Genomic DNA, 16,158 nt, shown 5'->3' on the forward strand with positions numbered 1-16,158 from the left:
TTTACCTTTCAACACGACAACGACCCTAAGCACACAGCCAAGACAACGAAGGAGTGGCTTCGGGACAAGTCTGTGAATGTCCTTGAGTGGCCCAGCCAGAGCCCAGACTTGAACCCCATTGAACATCTCTGGAAAGACCTGAAAATAGCTGTGCAGCGATGCTCCCCATCTAACCTTACAGAGCTGGAGAGGATCTGCAGAGAAGAATGGGAGAAATACCCCAAATATAGGTGTGCCAAGCTTGTAGCTTCATACCCAAGAAGACTTGAGGCTGTAATCACTGCCAAGGGTGCCTCAACCAAGTAATGAGTAAAGGGTGTGAATACTTATGTACATGCAATATTTCAGTTTTTTACTTTTAATAAATTTGCAAAAATTTCTGCAAAACCTTTTTCGCTTTGTCATTATGGGGTATTGTGTGTAGATTGATGAGAAAAAAAGGAATTTAATCCATTTTGGAATAAGGCTGTAACATAACACAATGTGGGGAAAGTGAAGGGGTGTGAATACTTTCCGGATGCACTGTATATTTCATCTACACTGGTGCTTGAAAGTTTGTGAACCCTTGAGAATTTTCTATATTTCTGAATAAACATTGACCTAAAGCATCATCAGATTTTCACACAATCCTAAAAGTAGATAAAGAGAACCCAATTAAAGAAATGAGACAAAAATATTATACTTGGTCATTTATTAAATGGGGAAAATGATCCAATATTACATATCTGTGAGTGGTAAAAGTACAAACCCCAATTCCAATGAAGTTGGGACGTTGTGTAAAACGTAAATAAAAACGGAACACAATGCTTTGCAAATCCTTTTCCACCTGTATTCAGTTGAATACACTACCAAGACAAGATGTTTAATGTTCAAACTGATAAACTTTATTGTTTTCTTGCAAATATTCACTCATTTTGAATTTGATGCCTGCAACACGTTCCAAAGAAGCTGGGACGTGGGCATGTTCACCACTGTGTTACACCACCTTTCCTTTTAACAACACCCAATAAGCGTTTGGGAACTGAGGACACCACTTGTTGAAGCTTTGTAGGTGGAATTCTTTCCCATCCTTGCTTGATGTACGGCTTCAGTTGCTTAGCAGTCCGGGGTCTCCGTTGTCGTATTTTGCGCTTCATAATGCGCCACACATGTTCAATGGGAGACAGGTCTGGACTGCAGGCAGGCCAGTCCAGTACCCGCACTCTTTTACTACAAAGCCCCGCTGGTGTAACACGTGCAGAATGTGGCTTGGCATTGTCTTGCTGAAATAAGCAGGGACCTCCCTGAAAAAGACGTCGCTTGGATGGCAGCACATGTTGCTCCAAAACCTGTATGTACCTTTCAGCATTAATGGGGCCTTCCCAGATGTGCAAGTTACCCATGATGCCATGGGCACTAACACCCCCCCATACCATCACAGATGCTGGCTTTTGGACTTTGCTCTGAGAACAATCTGGATGGTCCTTTTCCTCTTTAGCCCGGAGGACACGACGTCCATGATTTCCAAAAACAATGTGAAATGTGGACTCGTCAGACCACAGCACACTTGTCCACTTTGCGTCAGTCCATCTCAGATGAGCTCGGGCCCAGAGCAGCCGGTGGTGTTTCTGGGTGGTGTTGATATCTGGCTTTGGCTTTACATGGGAGAGTTTTAACTTGCACTTGTAGATGTAGCGACCAACTGTGTTAACTGACGATGGTTTTCCCAAGTGTTCCTGAGCCCACGTGGTAATATCCTTTACATAATGATGTCGGTTTTTAATGCAGTGCCGCCTGAGGGGTCGAAGGTCACGGGCATTCAATGTTGATTTTGGGCCTTGCTGCTTACGTGCAGAGATTTCTCGGGATTCTCTGCATCTTGTGATGATATTATGGACTGGAGATGATGAAATCCCTAAATTCCTTTCATTTGTATGTTGAGAAACGTTGTTCTTAAGCTGTTGGACTATTTGCTCACACAGTTGTTCACAAAGTGGTGACCCTCGCCCCATCCTTGCTGGTGAACGACTGAGCCTTTCGGGGATGCTCCTTTTATGCCCAATCATGACACTCACCTGTTTCCGAATTAACCTGTTCACCTGTGGAATGTTCCCAACAGGTGTTTTTTGAGCATTCCTCAACTTTCCCAGTCTTTTGTTGCCCCTGTCCCAGTTTCTTTGGAACGTGTTGCAGGGATCACATTCAAAATGAGTGAATATTTACAAAAAACAATAAAGTTTATCAGTTTGAACATTAAATACCTTGTCCTTGTAGTGTATTCAATTGAATACAGGTCGAAAAGGATTTGCAAATCATTGTGTTCTGTTTTTATTCACGTTTTACACAACGTCCCAACTTCATTGGAATTGGGGTTTGTATGTGAACCTTTGCTATCAGTATCTGGTGTGACCCATCCCCCACCCCTGTGCAGCAATAACTGCAACTAAGCGTTTCTGGTAACTGTTGATCAGTGCTGCACATCGGCTTGGAGGAATTTCAGCCCATTCCTCCATACAGAACAGCTTCAACTCTGGGATGTTGGTGGGTTTCCTCACATGAACTGCTCGCTTCAGGTCCTTCCACAACATTTCGACTGGATTAAGGTCAGGACTTTGACTTTGCCATTCCAAGACATTAACTTTATTCTTCTTTAACCATTCTTTGGTCGAAGGACTTGTGTGCTTAGGGTCGTTGTCTTGCTGCATGACCCACGTTCTCTTGAGATTCAGCTTACAGACAGATGTCCTGACATTTTCCGTAAGAATTCGCTGGTATAATTCAGAATTCATGGTTCCATCAATGATGGCAAGCCGTCCTGGCCCAGATGCAGCAAAACAGGCCCAAACCATGATGCCACCACCACCATGTTTCACAGATGGGATAAGGTTCTTATGCTGGAACGCAGTGTTTTGCTTTCTCCAAACATAACGCTTCTCATTTAAGCCAAAAAGTTGTAATTTGGTCTCATCTGTCCACAAAACGTTTTTCCAACAGCCTTCTGGCTTGTCCACGTGATCTTTAGCAAACTGCAGACGGGCAGCAATGTTCTTTTTGGAGAGCAGTGGCTTTCTCCTTGCAACCCTGCCATGCACACCATTGTTGTTCAGTGTTCTCCTGGTGGTGGACTCATGAACATTAACAGTAGCCAATGTGAGAGAGGCCTTTAGTTGCTTAGAAGTTACCCTGGGTTCCTTTATGACCTGGCCAGCCATTACATGCCTTGCTCTTGGAGTGATCTTTGATGGTCGACCACTCCTGGGGAGGGTAACAATGGTCTTGAATTTCCTCCATTTGTACACAATCTGTCCAACTGTGGATTGGTGGAGTCCAAACTCTTTAGAGATGGTTTTGTAACCTTTTCCAGCCCGATGAGACTCAACAATGCTTTTTCTGAGGTCCTCAGACATCTCCTTTGTTCTTGCCATAACACACTTCCACAAACGTGCTGTGAAGATCAGACTTTGATAGAGCCCTGTTCTTTAAATAAAACAGGGCACCCACTCACACCTGATTGTCATCCCATTGATTGAAAAAACGTGACTCTAATTTCACCTTCAAATTAGCTGCTGATCCTAGAGCTTCACACACTTCTGCCACTCACAGATATGTAATATTGGATCATTTTCCTCAATAAATAAATGACCAAGTATAATATGTTTGTCTCATTTGTTTAATTGGGTTCTCTTTGTCTATTTTTAGGACTTGTGTGAAAATCTGATGATGTTTTAGGTCATATTTATACAGAAATACAGAAAATTCTCAAGGGTTCACAAACTTCCAAGCACCACAGTATATAGTGTACAACATCTTCTTCACTACATATCATTGACACGGTCTTACATATTGTTTTTGCTTTCACTGTATGATGGGTTTTCTCTTGTGGAGTTTTTCACATTTGGGTCCAGGGTTCAAGGACAGAGGATGCAGTGTATGGTTGTGTATTGCACTGATTTCAAAGCCCTTCAGGACTACCTTGTTATTTTGGGCTGTACAAATAAACTTGACTGTAAAGTGAATTCGAACTGGAAAAGCACTTGGGCATAGGGTATGCTACTTTGCTAGTAGAACCGTGTTAATTATCTTAAAATGGTGTTAAAAAAACACCGTACAACTTATTTATAATTTTCCTTCCTTGAAATGGACATGCAGCTAATAAGCATGCGTGTATTGTTCCCGAGACACCACGGGCGTGTGGGGTCCACATCGTGTAAGGGATACCAGATGTGTGGCACCGCACCACGGGCACGTGGGGTCCACGTCGTGTCGGGGATGCGGGATGTGTGGTTACACACCACGGGCATGTGGGGTCCACGTCGTGTCGGGGATGCGGGATGTGTGGCACCGCACCACGGGCACGTGGGGTCCACGTCGTGTCGGGGATGCGGGATGTGTACCACGGGCACGTGGGGTCCACATCGTTTCGGGGATGCGGGATGTGTGGCTCCACACCACCGGCATGTGGGGTCCACATCGTGTCGGGGATGCGGGATGTACGGCACCACAGTGTCTCCGCTCGGCGGTATGAACGGACATTTGCTCCAGAAGACGTTCGAACGTGTCGCTCTCCTCTGCTGAGGCGTCCAGTCCTCCGGAGCTCCGGACGGGAGGTCGCGAATGGACCCGGGCAGCTCGCGTGAAAGCTCGTCCGGTTTTGGACGACCCGATTCGGCCGATGTGCGTGAGGAGACCCCGGGAGGGGAGGCGGAAGACGGGGGAGGCAACACCGGCAGCATCCCGAGAGGAAGAGGAGGGCAGAGTCGAGGTGATGCCGGTGGCGACGAAAGCCCTGCGGACCACATGAACACAGAACATGAGCATGGAGGAGAGACAAAGCCAGGCCAGGAGAGGGCTGACCCTGTCAGAGACGGGGACGGCAAGTACGAAGAGGAGTTGGACCCCCGAATTCAGGCATGCAAACACAACAAACACGTCATTGTTACTACACAGGACTCGGGAGAGAGAATGTCCGACTCACGACGCGACGTCATGTAGCGGCCTGTCAGACAACCCGCTTCGCTCGGCTGCTGCATGTGGCGTCACGCTGGAGACCAAACCAGTTCCCAATGTGGCCTTCTGTGTGGTGCACGTTAGAGCAGGCTCCTCCATGTCAGAGAGACAAGAGGAAACACGGAGCTGCAGGAGCTTTTCTCTTGTTGCACTGCCACTCCAGATTCAACTCTTACACCACTGAAAGCTTATATATATATGTAAATATATATATATATATATACATATATATATATATATATATACACATACATATACACACACACACACACACACACACATATATATATATGTCTATATATATATGTGTGTGTGTGTGTGTGTGGATTTATATATATAGATATCTATATATATATATATATATATATGTGTGTCTATATATATATGTGTGTGTGTCTATATATATGTATGTATATATATATATACATATATCTGTCTATATATATGTGTGTGTGTGTCTATATATATATATCTGTCTATATATATATATATATATATCTGTCTATATATATATATATATATATATATATATATCTGTCTATATATATGTAAATATATAGCGGGGTTTTTTCCCCAGGAAACCGTCAACGGTGTTGATAAGAGTGCTCAACTACTGAGGAGCGGAATATCTACATATCTATATATAGCTATCTATATATATCTATATATCTATATCTTTACATATGTGTGTGTGTGTGTTTATAAACCTTCTTTTCCCAGGAAGAACTGGAGCATCTCAACCAGGCCAGTGATGAGATCAACAAGCTGGAACTGCAGCTTGATGTGAGTGAGCTGTTGGTCTCCGGCTGAGATGTCTGCATCAGGCAGCACCAGTCACACACTGTCTTGTTCAGGCATAGCCTCGTTATCACCAGCCCTGTCTTACGTACCACAGTACCATTACTGCTAAGGAGCGAACACTATTTCACACGTGTTTTGCTGAAGTTGTAATGTAATCTGAGATAGTTTTGTTGGGATGTGTTGTTCCCCACAGGATGCCAGGTCGAGCTATAGGAAGATTCTCACAGAATCTGCGAGGAAGCTCAACGCTCAGGGCTCCCAGCTCGGCGCATGCATCGACAAAGCAAGGCCCTACTATGAAGCCCGCAGACTTGCCAAAGAGGTGTGTGTATTTGTGTGTATATGCGTGCACATGTGTATGCATGAGTGTGTATAATGTCTGTACATACTGCTGATTATGACCAGTATCATATAGTAGTGTACAGACCTGCATGAAATGATACACAGATGTGCTGAACATTGGTTCTTTCAGATCATGATGTTTTATGAAGAGCAGCGTTAGGTCGAATACTTCAGCGTTAAGATATTAGAACAAAGACGTCTCAGATGTCGGACGTTCTTCAAAAGCCCCATTGGACTGATCAGGAAGACAATGAGAAATTCAGGTGTAGAAAAGCCATTTTCACAGGTAGTGCTGACATTATTTTAATTGGTATCAGATTACAAAAAAACAGTGTCAAGCCAATTTTATTTGTATTGCTCAAAGTCAAAAGGTAGTCTCAAAGGGCTTTACAATCAGTGCAATATACAACAATATACAACAATATACAACAATATACGACGTACGACATCCTCTATCCTTGGACCCTAGACTCGAATGAGGAAAAACTCCACAAGAAAATCCTTATCAGGACAAAAAATATATGGGAGAAAGCTCAGGAGGAGCAACAGAGGAGGGATCCCTGTTCCAGGACAGACAGACATGGACCAAGGTCTCAGATGCACAAAATACACAAAAGCAACACAATTATAATGTAACATCATAGATTGCACATAGCAAGATAATGTAGAATCTACTGCTACTGCTACTTTCAGCTGCTCCCGTTAGGGGGCGCCACTGCGGATCATCCGTCTCCATCTCTTCCTGTCTTCTGCATCTTCCTCTGTCACACCAGCCACCTGCATGTCCTCCCTCACCACCTCCATAAACCTCCTCTTTGGCCTTCCTCTTTTCCTCTTTCCTGGCAGCTCCATATTCAGCATCCTTCTCCCAATATACCCAGCATCTCTCCTCCACACATGTCCAAACCATCTCCATCTTGCCTCTCTTGCCTTGTCTCCAAACCGTCCAACCTGAGCTGTCCCTCTGATATACTCGTTCCTAATCCTGTCCTTCTTCATCACTCCCAATGAAAATCTTATCATCTTCACCTCTGACACCTCCAGCTCCAACTCCTGTCTTTTCATCAGTACCACTGTCTCCAAACCATACAACATAGCTGGTCTCACAACCATCTTGTAAACCTTCCCTGTAACTCTTGCTGGTACCCTTCTGTCACAAATCACTCCTGACACTCTTCTCCACCCACTCCACCCTGCCTGCACTCTCTTTTTCACCTCTCTTCTGCACTCCCCGTTACTTTGGACAGTTGGCCCCAAGTATTTAAACTCATCCACCTTCATCACCTCCACTCCTTGCATCCTCACCATTCCACTGTCCTCCCTCTCATTCACGCATAGGTATTCCGTCTTGCTCCTACTGACTTTCATTCCTCTTCTCTCGAGTGCATACCTCCACCTCTCCAGGCTCTCCTCAACTTGCTCCCTACTCTCACAATGTCATCCGCAAACATCATAGTCCACGGAGACTCCTGCCTGATCTTGTCCGTCAACCTGTCCATCACCATTGCAAACAAGAAAGGGCTCAGAGCCGATCCTTGATGTAATCCCACCTCCACCTTGAACCCATCTGTCATTCCAACCACACACCTCACCATTGTCACACTGCCCTCATACATATCCTGCACCACTCCTACATACTTCTCTGCAACTCCAGGCTTCCTCATACAATACCACACCTCCTCTCTCGGCACCCTGTCGTATGCTTTCTCTAAATCTACAAAGACACAGTGTACCTCCTTCTGGCCTTCTCTATACCTCTCCATCAACATTCTCAAAGCAAACATCACATCTGTGGTGCTCTTTCATGGCATGAAACCATACTGCTGCTCGCTGATCATCACCTCTCCTCTTAACCTAGCTTCTATTACTCTTTCCCATATCTTCATGCTGTGGCTGATCAACTTTATATCTCTGTAGTTGCTGCAGTTCTGCACATCACCCTTGTTCGTGAAAATCGGTACCAGTAAGCTTCTTCTCCACTCCTCAGGCATCCTCTCACTTTCTAAGATTGTGTTAAACAATCTGGTTAAAAACCCCACTGCCATCTCTCCTAAACATCTCCATGCCTCCACAGGTATGTCATCAGGACCAACTGCCTTTCCACTCTTCATCCTCTTCATAGCTTCCCTCACTTCCTCCTTGCTAATCCACTGCACTTCCTGATTCACTATCCCTACATCATCCACCCTTCTCTCTCTCTCATTTTCTTCATTCATCAGCCCCTCAAAGTACTCCTTCCACCTTCTCAGCACACTCTCCTTGTTTGTCAGCCCATTTCCATCTACATCCTTGATCGCTCTCACCTGGTACACATCCGTCCCAGCTCGGTCCCTCTGTCAAGCCAATTGGTACAAGTCCTTTTCTCCTTCCTTAGTGTCTAACCTCTCATACAACTCATTTGTATACTTTTCTGTACCTCCTCGTGCCACCACCAAGTCTGCCTGTCTTCCTTCCTCTGTCCTGATGACACACCAAGTACCTCCCTCACTATTTCTGCAGTGGTTGCCCAGCCATTCAGCAACTCTTCACTACCACCCAGTGCCTGTCTTACCTCCTGTCTGAACTCCACACAACAGTCTTCTTTCTTCAACTTCCACCATTTGATCTTCGGCTGTGTCTTCACTCGCTTCCTCTTCTTGGTCTCCAAAGTCATCCTACAGACCACCATCCGATGCTGCCTGGCTACGCTCTCCCCTGTCACCACCTTGCAGTCTCCAATCCCTTTTAGATGGCGCCTTCTACATAAGATATAGTCCACCTGTGTGCACTTTCCTCCACTCTTGTACGTCACCCTGTGTTCCTCCCTCTTCTTGAAATATGTATTCACCACAGCCATTTCCATCCTTTTCGCAAAATCCACCACCACCTGTCCTTCAACATTTCTCTCCTTGACACCATACCTACCCATCACCTCCTCATCACCCCTGTTCCCTTCACCAGCATGTCCATTGAAGTCCGCTCCAATCACCACTCTCTCCTCCTTGGGTACCCTCTTCATCACGTCATCCAGCTCACTTCAGAATTCTTCTTTCTCCTCCATCTCACACCCAACTTGTGGGGCATATGTGCTGATAACATTCATCACCACACCTTCGATTTCCAGCTTCATCCTCATCACTCTGTCTGACTCTCTCTCCACCTCCAGCACGCTCTTGACATACTCTTCCTTCAGAATTACCCCTACCCCATTACTCCTCCCATTCACACCATGGTAGAAGAGTTTGAACCCACCTCCGATACTCCTGGCCTTACTCCCCTTCCACCTGGTCTCTTGCACACACAGTATGCCTACCTTTCTTCTCTCCATCATATCAGCCAGCTCTCTCCCTTTACCAGTCATAGTGCCAACATTCAAGTTCTGACTCTTACCTGCACACTCCTACCCTTCCTCCTCTCCTGCTGCCTCTGGACATGCCTTCCCCCTCTCCTTCTCCTTCATCCAACAGTAGCATAATTTCCACCGTCACCCGGCTGGCCAACAATACCAGTAGCGGTCGATGGTAACCCGGGCCTCGACCAATCCGGTATGGAAATGTATTTGTGATCGCATATTCGATTTGGCAAAGATTTTACACCGGATGCCCTTCCTGATGCAACCCTCCCCATTTATCCGGGCTTGGGACCGGCACTAAGAATGCACTGGCTTGTGCATCCACAGTGGCTGGGTTAGCAAGGTAATGTAGATTACATACAGTTGTGGCGTCCGGGTAGCGTGGCGGTTGATTCCGTTGCCTACCAACATGGGGATCGCGGGATGAAATCCCCATGTTACCTCCGGCTTGGTCGGGAGTCCCTACAGACACAATTGGCCGTGTCTGCAGGTGGGAAGCCGGATGTGGGTATGTGTCCTAGTTGCTGCACAAGCGTCTCCTCTGGTCGGTCGGGGCACCTACCTGTTTGGGGGGGGGGGGGGCTGACTGGAATAGCGTGATCCTCCCATACGCTACGTCCCCCTGGTGAAACTCCTCACTTTCAGGTGAAAAGAAGCGGCTGGTGACTCCACATGTAAGGGAGGAGACATGTGGTAGTCTGCAGCCCTCCCCGGATCAGCAGAGGGGGTGGAGCAGTGACCGGGACAGCTCGGAAGAGTGGGGTAATTGGCCAAGTAAAATTGGGGGAAAAAAGGGAGAGAAAAAAAAGAATATATACAGTTAATTCATAAAATTTAGCAAATTCAAATGTGCTGGGTAATGAAATTGTAAAGAGAGTGCAAGGTGAATTTAGTGAATCTCTGACCATCCAAGACAACGTCAGAAACCCCACGGATGCAGTCAAGAGACAGCAGGACCTGGTGCCACAAAACCAGCTCTGCTCAGTGGAGCCCTGTAGAGAGAGTAGACTTCACATGTACTCAAGAGCCAATGCAGACTTTGAGACGGCATTCACACGGAGACAGAAAGAAGATGAAAGAAGCGATGAGAGTGTTACAGAAGTTGTCATAGCTAAAACACATAAAAGCAGTTTTAAATGAGAACAGCGGAAATGATAGTATAAATCTCCAGGAGGGTTGGACTGTTTCCAGGGGAAAACGGGACGCATGACAAACAGGCTACAAAGTCATCAGGCATTCAAAAGAGAGATAGAAGTGATCCATGGTCATCAGACAGTCCATAAATGAAGAACATTTGTCCTGGAAATGACTTGATGCATGCTCAATAATCCAGCTCGGAAAATCAAAGAACGCTGAATCAGTTCATCAGGACATCAGGACGTTTATTGAAATAGAAATTTTCCATCATCGTCTAAGTGACCTCTTCAGTCTAACTTGACTGCAGGTGTCCCCACCCTTATAAACAATACAGTGGCATAACGACCCAAAACGATCGGTTTCATATGCAAATTGCTGTAAGCATTAACTAGTTACAATGGCCATGTGTACACAGAGGATTTGGTTACAATCACAGCATTGTAAGATGGTGACAGATGTACCCCCCCCCCCGGTTCAGGGATGGTTGTTCCCTCTTCACATAGATGTCCTCTTTGACTCCCGTTCAAACCAGCGTTCTTCCCTGTCAAGAATGTGCACATCCTCATCCTTGAAAGAGTGGCCACTGGGCTGCAGATGGTGTAGCCTGTGGCGTCGTGGCCTGACGCATTAGCTCTTCTGTGTGGTGCATTCCTCTTCATCAGCATCTGTTTGGTTTCCCTGATGTACAAGTCACGACAATCCTCCTGGCACTTAATAGCGTATTCTATATTGATTTTTGCCAGGGGACCCAATCCTTGGGGTGGACCACTTTCTGGCGCAGCATGTTCTGGGGTTTGAAAACAACTGAGACACGATATTTGGAAAATACATATCTCAACTGTTCCAACACCCCCATCACATACGGAATCACCACTGGTTTATGCTTAGGCAGCTGCTGTCCTCCTCTGTTCGATCAGCTGGTGCACTGTTTAGGCGTCTTGCTGGCATTGAGAAACACCCAGTTAGGATAACCACACTTCACCAGGGCCTGTTTAATGTGGGATTTCTCCCCATTGTCATCCCCGTTGTCAGCTTGGTGGTACATCTCATCATGAGAGTCCAACCCTTAAGGTTTGACTGTCATGATGCAGCCCAAACTAGGAGTCATCAGGATGCTGTACCACTGAGCTGACAACGTCCCCACCGACACAGCAGCTGGGGAAGGGGAGAAATCCCACATTAAACAGGCCCTGGTGAACAGGTTGGAAGGGCTCGGGAGGACATCATATACTGACTGGACGAAAACATTGAATCGGTGTGATTCCACCTTCCAGAGTTCTGCCGAGGTAATCGATAGATAGTTTTATTAGCCAGACAACCAAGGTTGGTGGAATTTGTTTTTGGTACACTTTAAACTCTGCAGCACAACACATACATGGACAACAACAGACACTCCATATATTATCACAAACAATACAGTTACACAATAACTGAAATAAACATATCAGGCATAACAGTTAGGTGAATGGTGGTATGTATGTGTAACCTGCACGACAGGGGAATGGGCCTATGCTTGCGCAGGGACAGTTTACAGCCTAATGTCTAAGTTCAGTGGAGATTAGTGTAGGTTTTTTTCTAGACCAGATTCTAGTACTCACCCCAAAGACAACACACACACACTCGTAGGTATAGTTTACAATAAAAACAATTTATTTCAACAGTTCAAAGTAAAGTTATTTCAATATCAATACTAAATGAGATGTGTTATATTATATATATATATTTTACTCTATTATACTTTTTAAAAGTTCTTCCTAATATTCTATTTATTGTCTATATCTATCTATATTCTATTTTATACCCTTCTAATATATTACTTATGCAGCCATATTCTACACTAACAAATTAAACAAAATAATCCAAAATAAAGTATGAGTGCACTCAAAGAAAATAATAAAGAAAAGAAAAGGGGGAATGATTCAGTCTTCCAATCTGTGCAAGGTGCAATGTCCAGATCCTACCACAATCACAGGGGCAAGTTAATGTAGAGGCGATGATGATGCATCCAAATCCAGGGCGATGATGGGGGCAATCCAAAGGGGGTATCCAAGGGTTCCAAAAGGTGTAGCAAGGGGGGTTGTTCGGGGTACTAAAAAAACCAGTCTGCACAAAATTGTACAGATTCCTTATTAATTGCAATCTCTATCAAACAATTACAAACAAAATAAAAATACCAAAATCTAGAGTCAATTCTCAGAATTAAATCATTTCCTACATATAACTAATATGCGGCTGAATGACAACAGCCTATTGCTGTAAGAACAGTTAAAAACAATGTCAAACAATGTCATCGCAGCCAGGCTGCATGACGGTCAGACGGCACTATCAACGTGAATTCACGCCTAGCTGGTTGCTATGGTTTCCATGGATGCCATGTAGCCCGAGTTGGCTCGGTGGCTAGTGGCAACCGGAGCTTACAGTTTTTTTTAACAACAAGCATATTATTATATTAAAATGTCTAACATTCCTACATCAAATAAACCCTATGGACCGGGTGTCCTGACTGGTTTTAAAGCTCTGAATCATATGGGAACTGCTAAGGATCATAGATATACGTTTTAGCTGGGTTAGCTTAGCTTAGCAACCAATCGAAAATTGTCAGTCTGTAGTGGTTATGGGGCTACATAATTCCCCTTATTGAGCTAGTAGGAACGTTGGTTTACAGCTGCTGTTTCCTCGGTTCGGGTTTACAGTGACACACTTCCGCTGCGCGGGTTTTTGTTGTTGTTGTAATGGTGGACGGAATAAATGGTGCACGTTATGTAGCCGAAAGAGAAAGTTGTCACGACTCCTGCTTGAGCTCCTCTACACTGGTGACCCCGAAGTTTGTCTCTTGGTAGTTATCAGAGACAATCTTTCAGACGAACATGGTTGACGAAATCAACGCGGTTTCTCTCAAATTGCCAGAGTTCTGGGAGTCATCGGCAACGACGTGGTTCGCCCAGGCGGAAGCGCAGTTTGCTATCCGCAAGATAACAGATGATGCTACTAAATACTACTACGTGGCATCGGCGCTCGGGTGTTCGACTGCAACTAGAGTGGTGAGTCTCCGTACAAATCCTCCGGCGGCAGACAAATACAAGGGGCTCAAAGACCACCTCTTGAAGATTTTTGAACTTTCCGACGCCGAGAGGGCCCACCGTCTCTTTTCTCTGCAAGGCTTGGGTGACAGCAAGCCATCCGAGCTCATGGACAAAATGCTGAATCTGCTGGGACCGGCGCACACACCTGATTTCCTCTTTGTCCGACTGTTTCTGCGACAACTGCCTGCTCAGGTGCGGGCCGCTTTGGCTAACACCAGCATTACCGATTACCGCAAGCTAGCTGAAGAAGCTGACAAGTTCTTCCTGGCCAGCCAACAGCAGCACTGCGCGTCCGCGCTCACCCCTGCCCCCGGTCGGCGACAGGAGTCCTGCTTGAGCTCCTCTACAAGTCTTTAGATTTCAAGATTTTAAACTCTTAGCTCACCAGGATTCCAGCAGCGTACAAAACACAAGAGACAAGAGTCTTCCTTCTTCCTTCAGCAGGAGATCATCTGTCTTTGGATAAAATCAAGATATCCTACGTAAATGGCTATGATTACATGGAACACAGAAAGCTGTTTACTTTTAGCTTTGGATAGCGGCTCACCAAGGAAGCTTCGTGGGAGGGATCTTTATGTCGTAGTTCAAATGTCCTGTAGTTCAAATATCCGTAGTTCAAATATCAATAATTCAAGTATCCATAGTCAAAGTTGTCCGTATTTCAAAATATCCGTATTTCTCTTCTCTTCCAGTCTTTCTCTCGTCAGATTCATTCTCTCTTCTCTATTGTTGACGGTTGTTTTTATGGTTTAAACTCTGTAGCTCGTGTGCCTCCTAGAGGCTACTAGTGGAACTTACACATGTCACAGGGTACATGTAATCATGTGGGTTACATATGCCAATGGTGTGTGAGGAGGTGATTGTAGGGACGAATTCACAGTCCTTATGGCTAGGGGAAAAAACTGTTTGCGAAGCGTTTAGTCTTAGTGGACAGTCACCTGTAGCGCCTCCCTGAGGGAAGGAGCTGGAAGAGGTGATGAGCAGGATGTGAGGGGTCAGAGATGATCTTCTTAGCTCGCTTTACAGTCCAGTTAGTATGTAGAGATTCAACGGAGGGGAGTGGGTTGCCTATGATTTTTGATGCCTTGTTGACAATCCGCTGCAGTTTTTTCCGTGTTTGACTGTCTGTGCCGCCGTACCATACCGTAATACTGTAATACTGTAATACTATAATACTGTAACAGAAGATGTTATGATGGACTCGATAATCGCTGAGTAAAACAGAACGAGCAGTTGATGTTTGATCCGGTATTTTTTAAGCTACCTAAGAAAATAAAGTCGTCGTTGGGTTTTTGCAGTGATGTGTTCAGTGTTAATTTTCCACTTCAGGTTATTGCTGATGTAAGTTCCAAGGAATTTAAAAGAGTCAGTGGTGGTGATGGGGTCTCCCTTCATTTGTATGGGTATTTTAGGATTCGGCATGCATCGGAAGTAAATAATGAGTTCTCGGGTTTCGGCTGTATTAAGCAGAAGGTCATTGTTTGCGCACCAAGTGACAGCTTGGTCTACTTCAGTGCGGTACTGGGTTTCATCATTGTTGGAGATGAGGCCTACAATGGTTGAGTCGTCTGCGTATTTTATAATTTTCACAGAGCTATCCGTGGACGTAAAGTGGGTGATATAAAGTGGGTGGTGTAAAGTGAGAAGAGCCAGGGGGAGAGAACACAGCCCCGAGGAGCACCTGTAAGAGGGTGTGAGGTTAGGTTATTAATCTTCGCCCTCTGTGGCCTGTTCCACAGGAAGCTTTGAATCCAGTGGCATATGGCTGGGTCAATGTTCATATCCAAGAGTATGGTAAAGAGTTTGAGTGGGTTGATGGAGTTGAAGGCGGAACTAAAGTCTATGAACAGGATGCGTGCATAGGTGTTTGGTGATTCCAGATGGTGCAGGGCATAGTGCAGGACATGGTGCAGGGCCATGCTAACTGCATCCTCAACAGACTGGTTGGCTTGATAGGCAAATTGATATGGGTCCATCGTTGGGGAGGTGCAAGATTTCAGGTATGACAAAATGATGCGCTTAAATGTTTTCATGACGACAGACATTAGGGCAACTGGTCTGAAGTCATTGAGCCAGGTGATCTTTGAGGACTCTGGCACAGGAATGATGGTAGAGAGTTTGAAGCACTGCGGGACTATACACTACCGTTCAAAAGTTTGGGATCACCCAAACAATTTTGTGTTTTCCATGAAAAGTCACACTTATTCACCACCATATGTTGTGAAATGAATAGAAAATAGAGTCAAGACATTGACAAGGTTAGAAATAATGATTTGTATTTGAAATAAGATTTTTTTTACACCAAACTTTGCTTTCGTCAAAGAATCCTCCATTTGCAGCAATTACAGCATTGCAGACCTTTGGCATTCTAGCTGTTAATTTGTTGAGGTAATCTGGAGAAATTGCACCCCACGCTTCCAGAAGCAGCTCCCACAAGTTGGATTGGTTGGATGGGCACTTCTTTGAGCAGATTGAGTT

General features: G+C 45.2%; 1 protein-coding gene across 1 annotated transcript in view; it reads left to right on the forward strand.

Annotated features, from left to right (window-relative positions):
• Positions 1 to 4,593: 4,593 nt before the first annotated feature.
• Positions 4,594 to 16,158, forward strand: part of sh3bp5lb (SH3-binding domain protein 5-like, b) — a 44,874-nt gene continuing 33,309 nt past the window's right edge. Inside the window, exons 1-3 of the mRNA XM_056298808.1 lie at positions 4,594 to 4,887; positions 5,707 to 5,769; positions 5,981 to 6,109. Of these exons, the coding sequence (XP_056154783.1) occupies positions 4,594 to 4,887; positions 5,707 to 5,769; positions 5,981 to 6,109 (486 nt within the window). The remainder of the gene's footprint in view (positions 4,888 to 5,706; positions 5,770 to 5,980; positions 6,110 to 16,158) is intronic.

This window comes from Lampris incognitus, chromosome 18, assembly GCF_029633865.1.
Source record: "Lampris incognitus isolate fLamInc1 chromosome 18, fLamInc1.hap2, whole genome shotgun sequence".
Taxonomy (NCBI): Eukaryota; Metazoa; Chordata; class Actinopteri; order Lampriformes; family Lampridae; genus Lampris; species Lampris incognitus.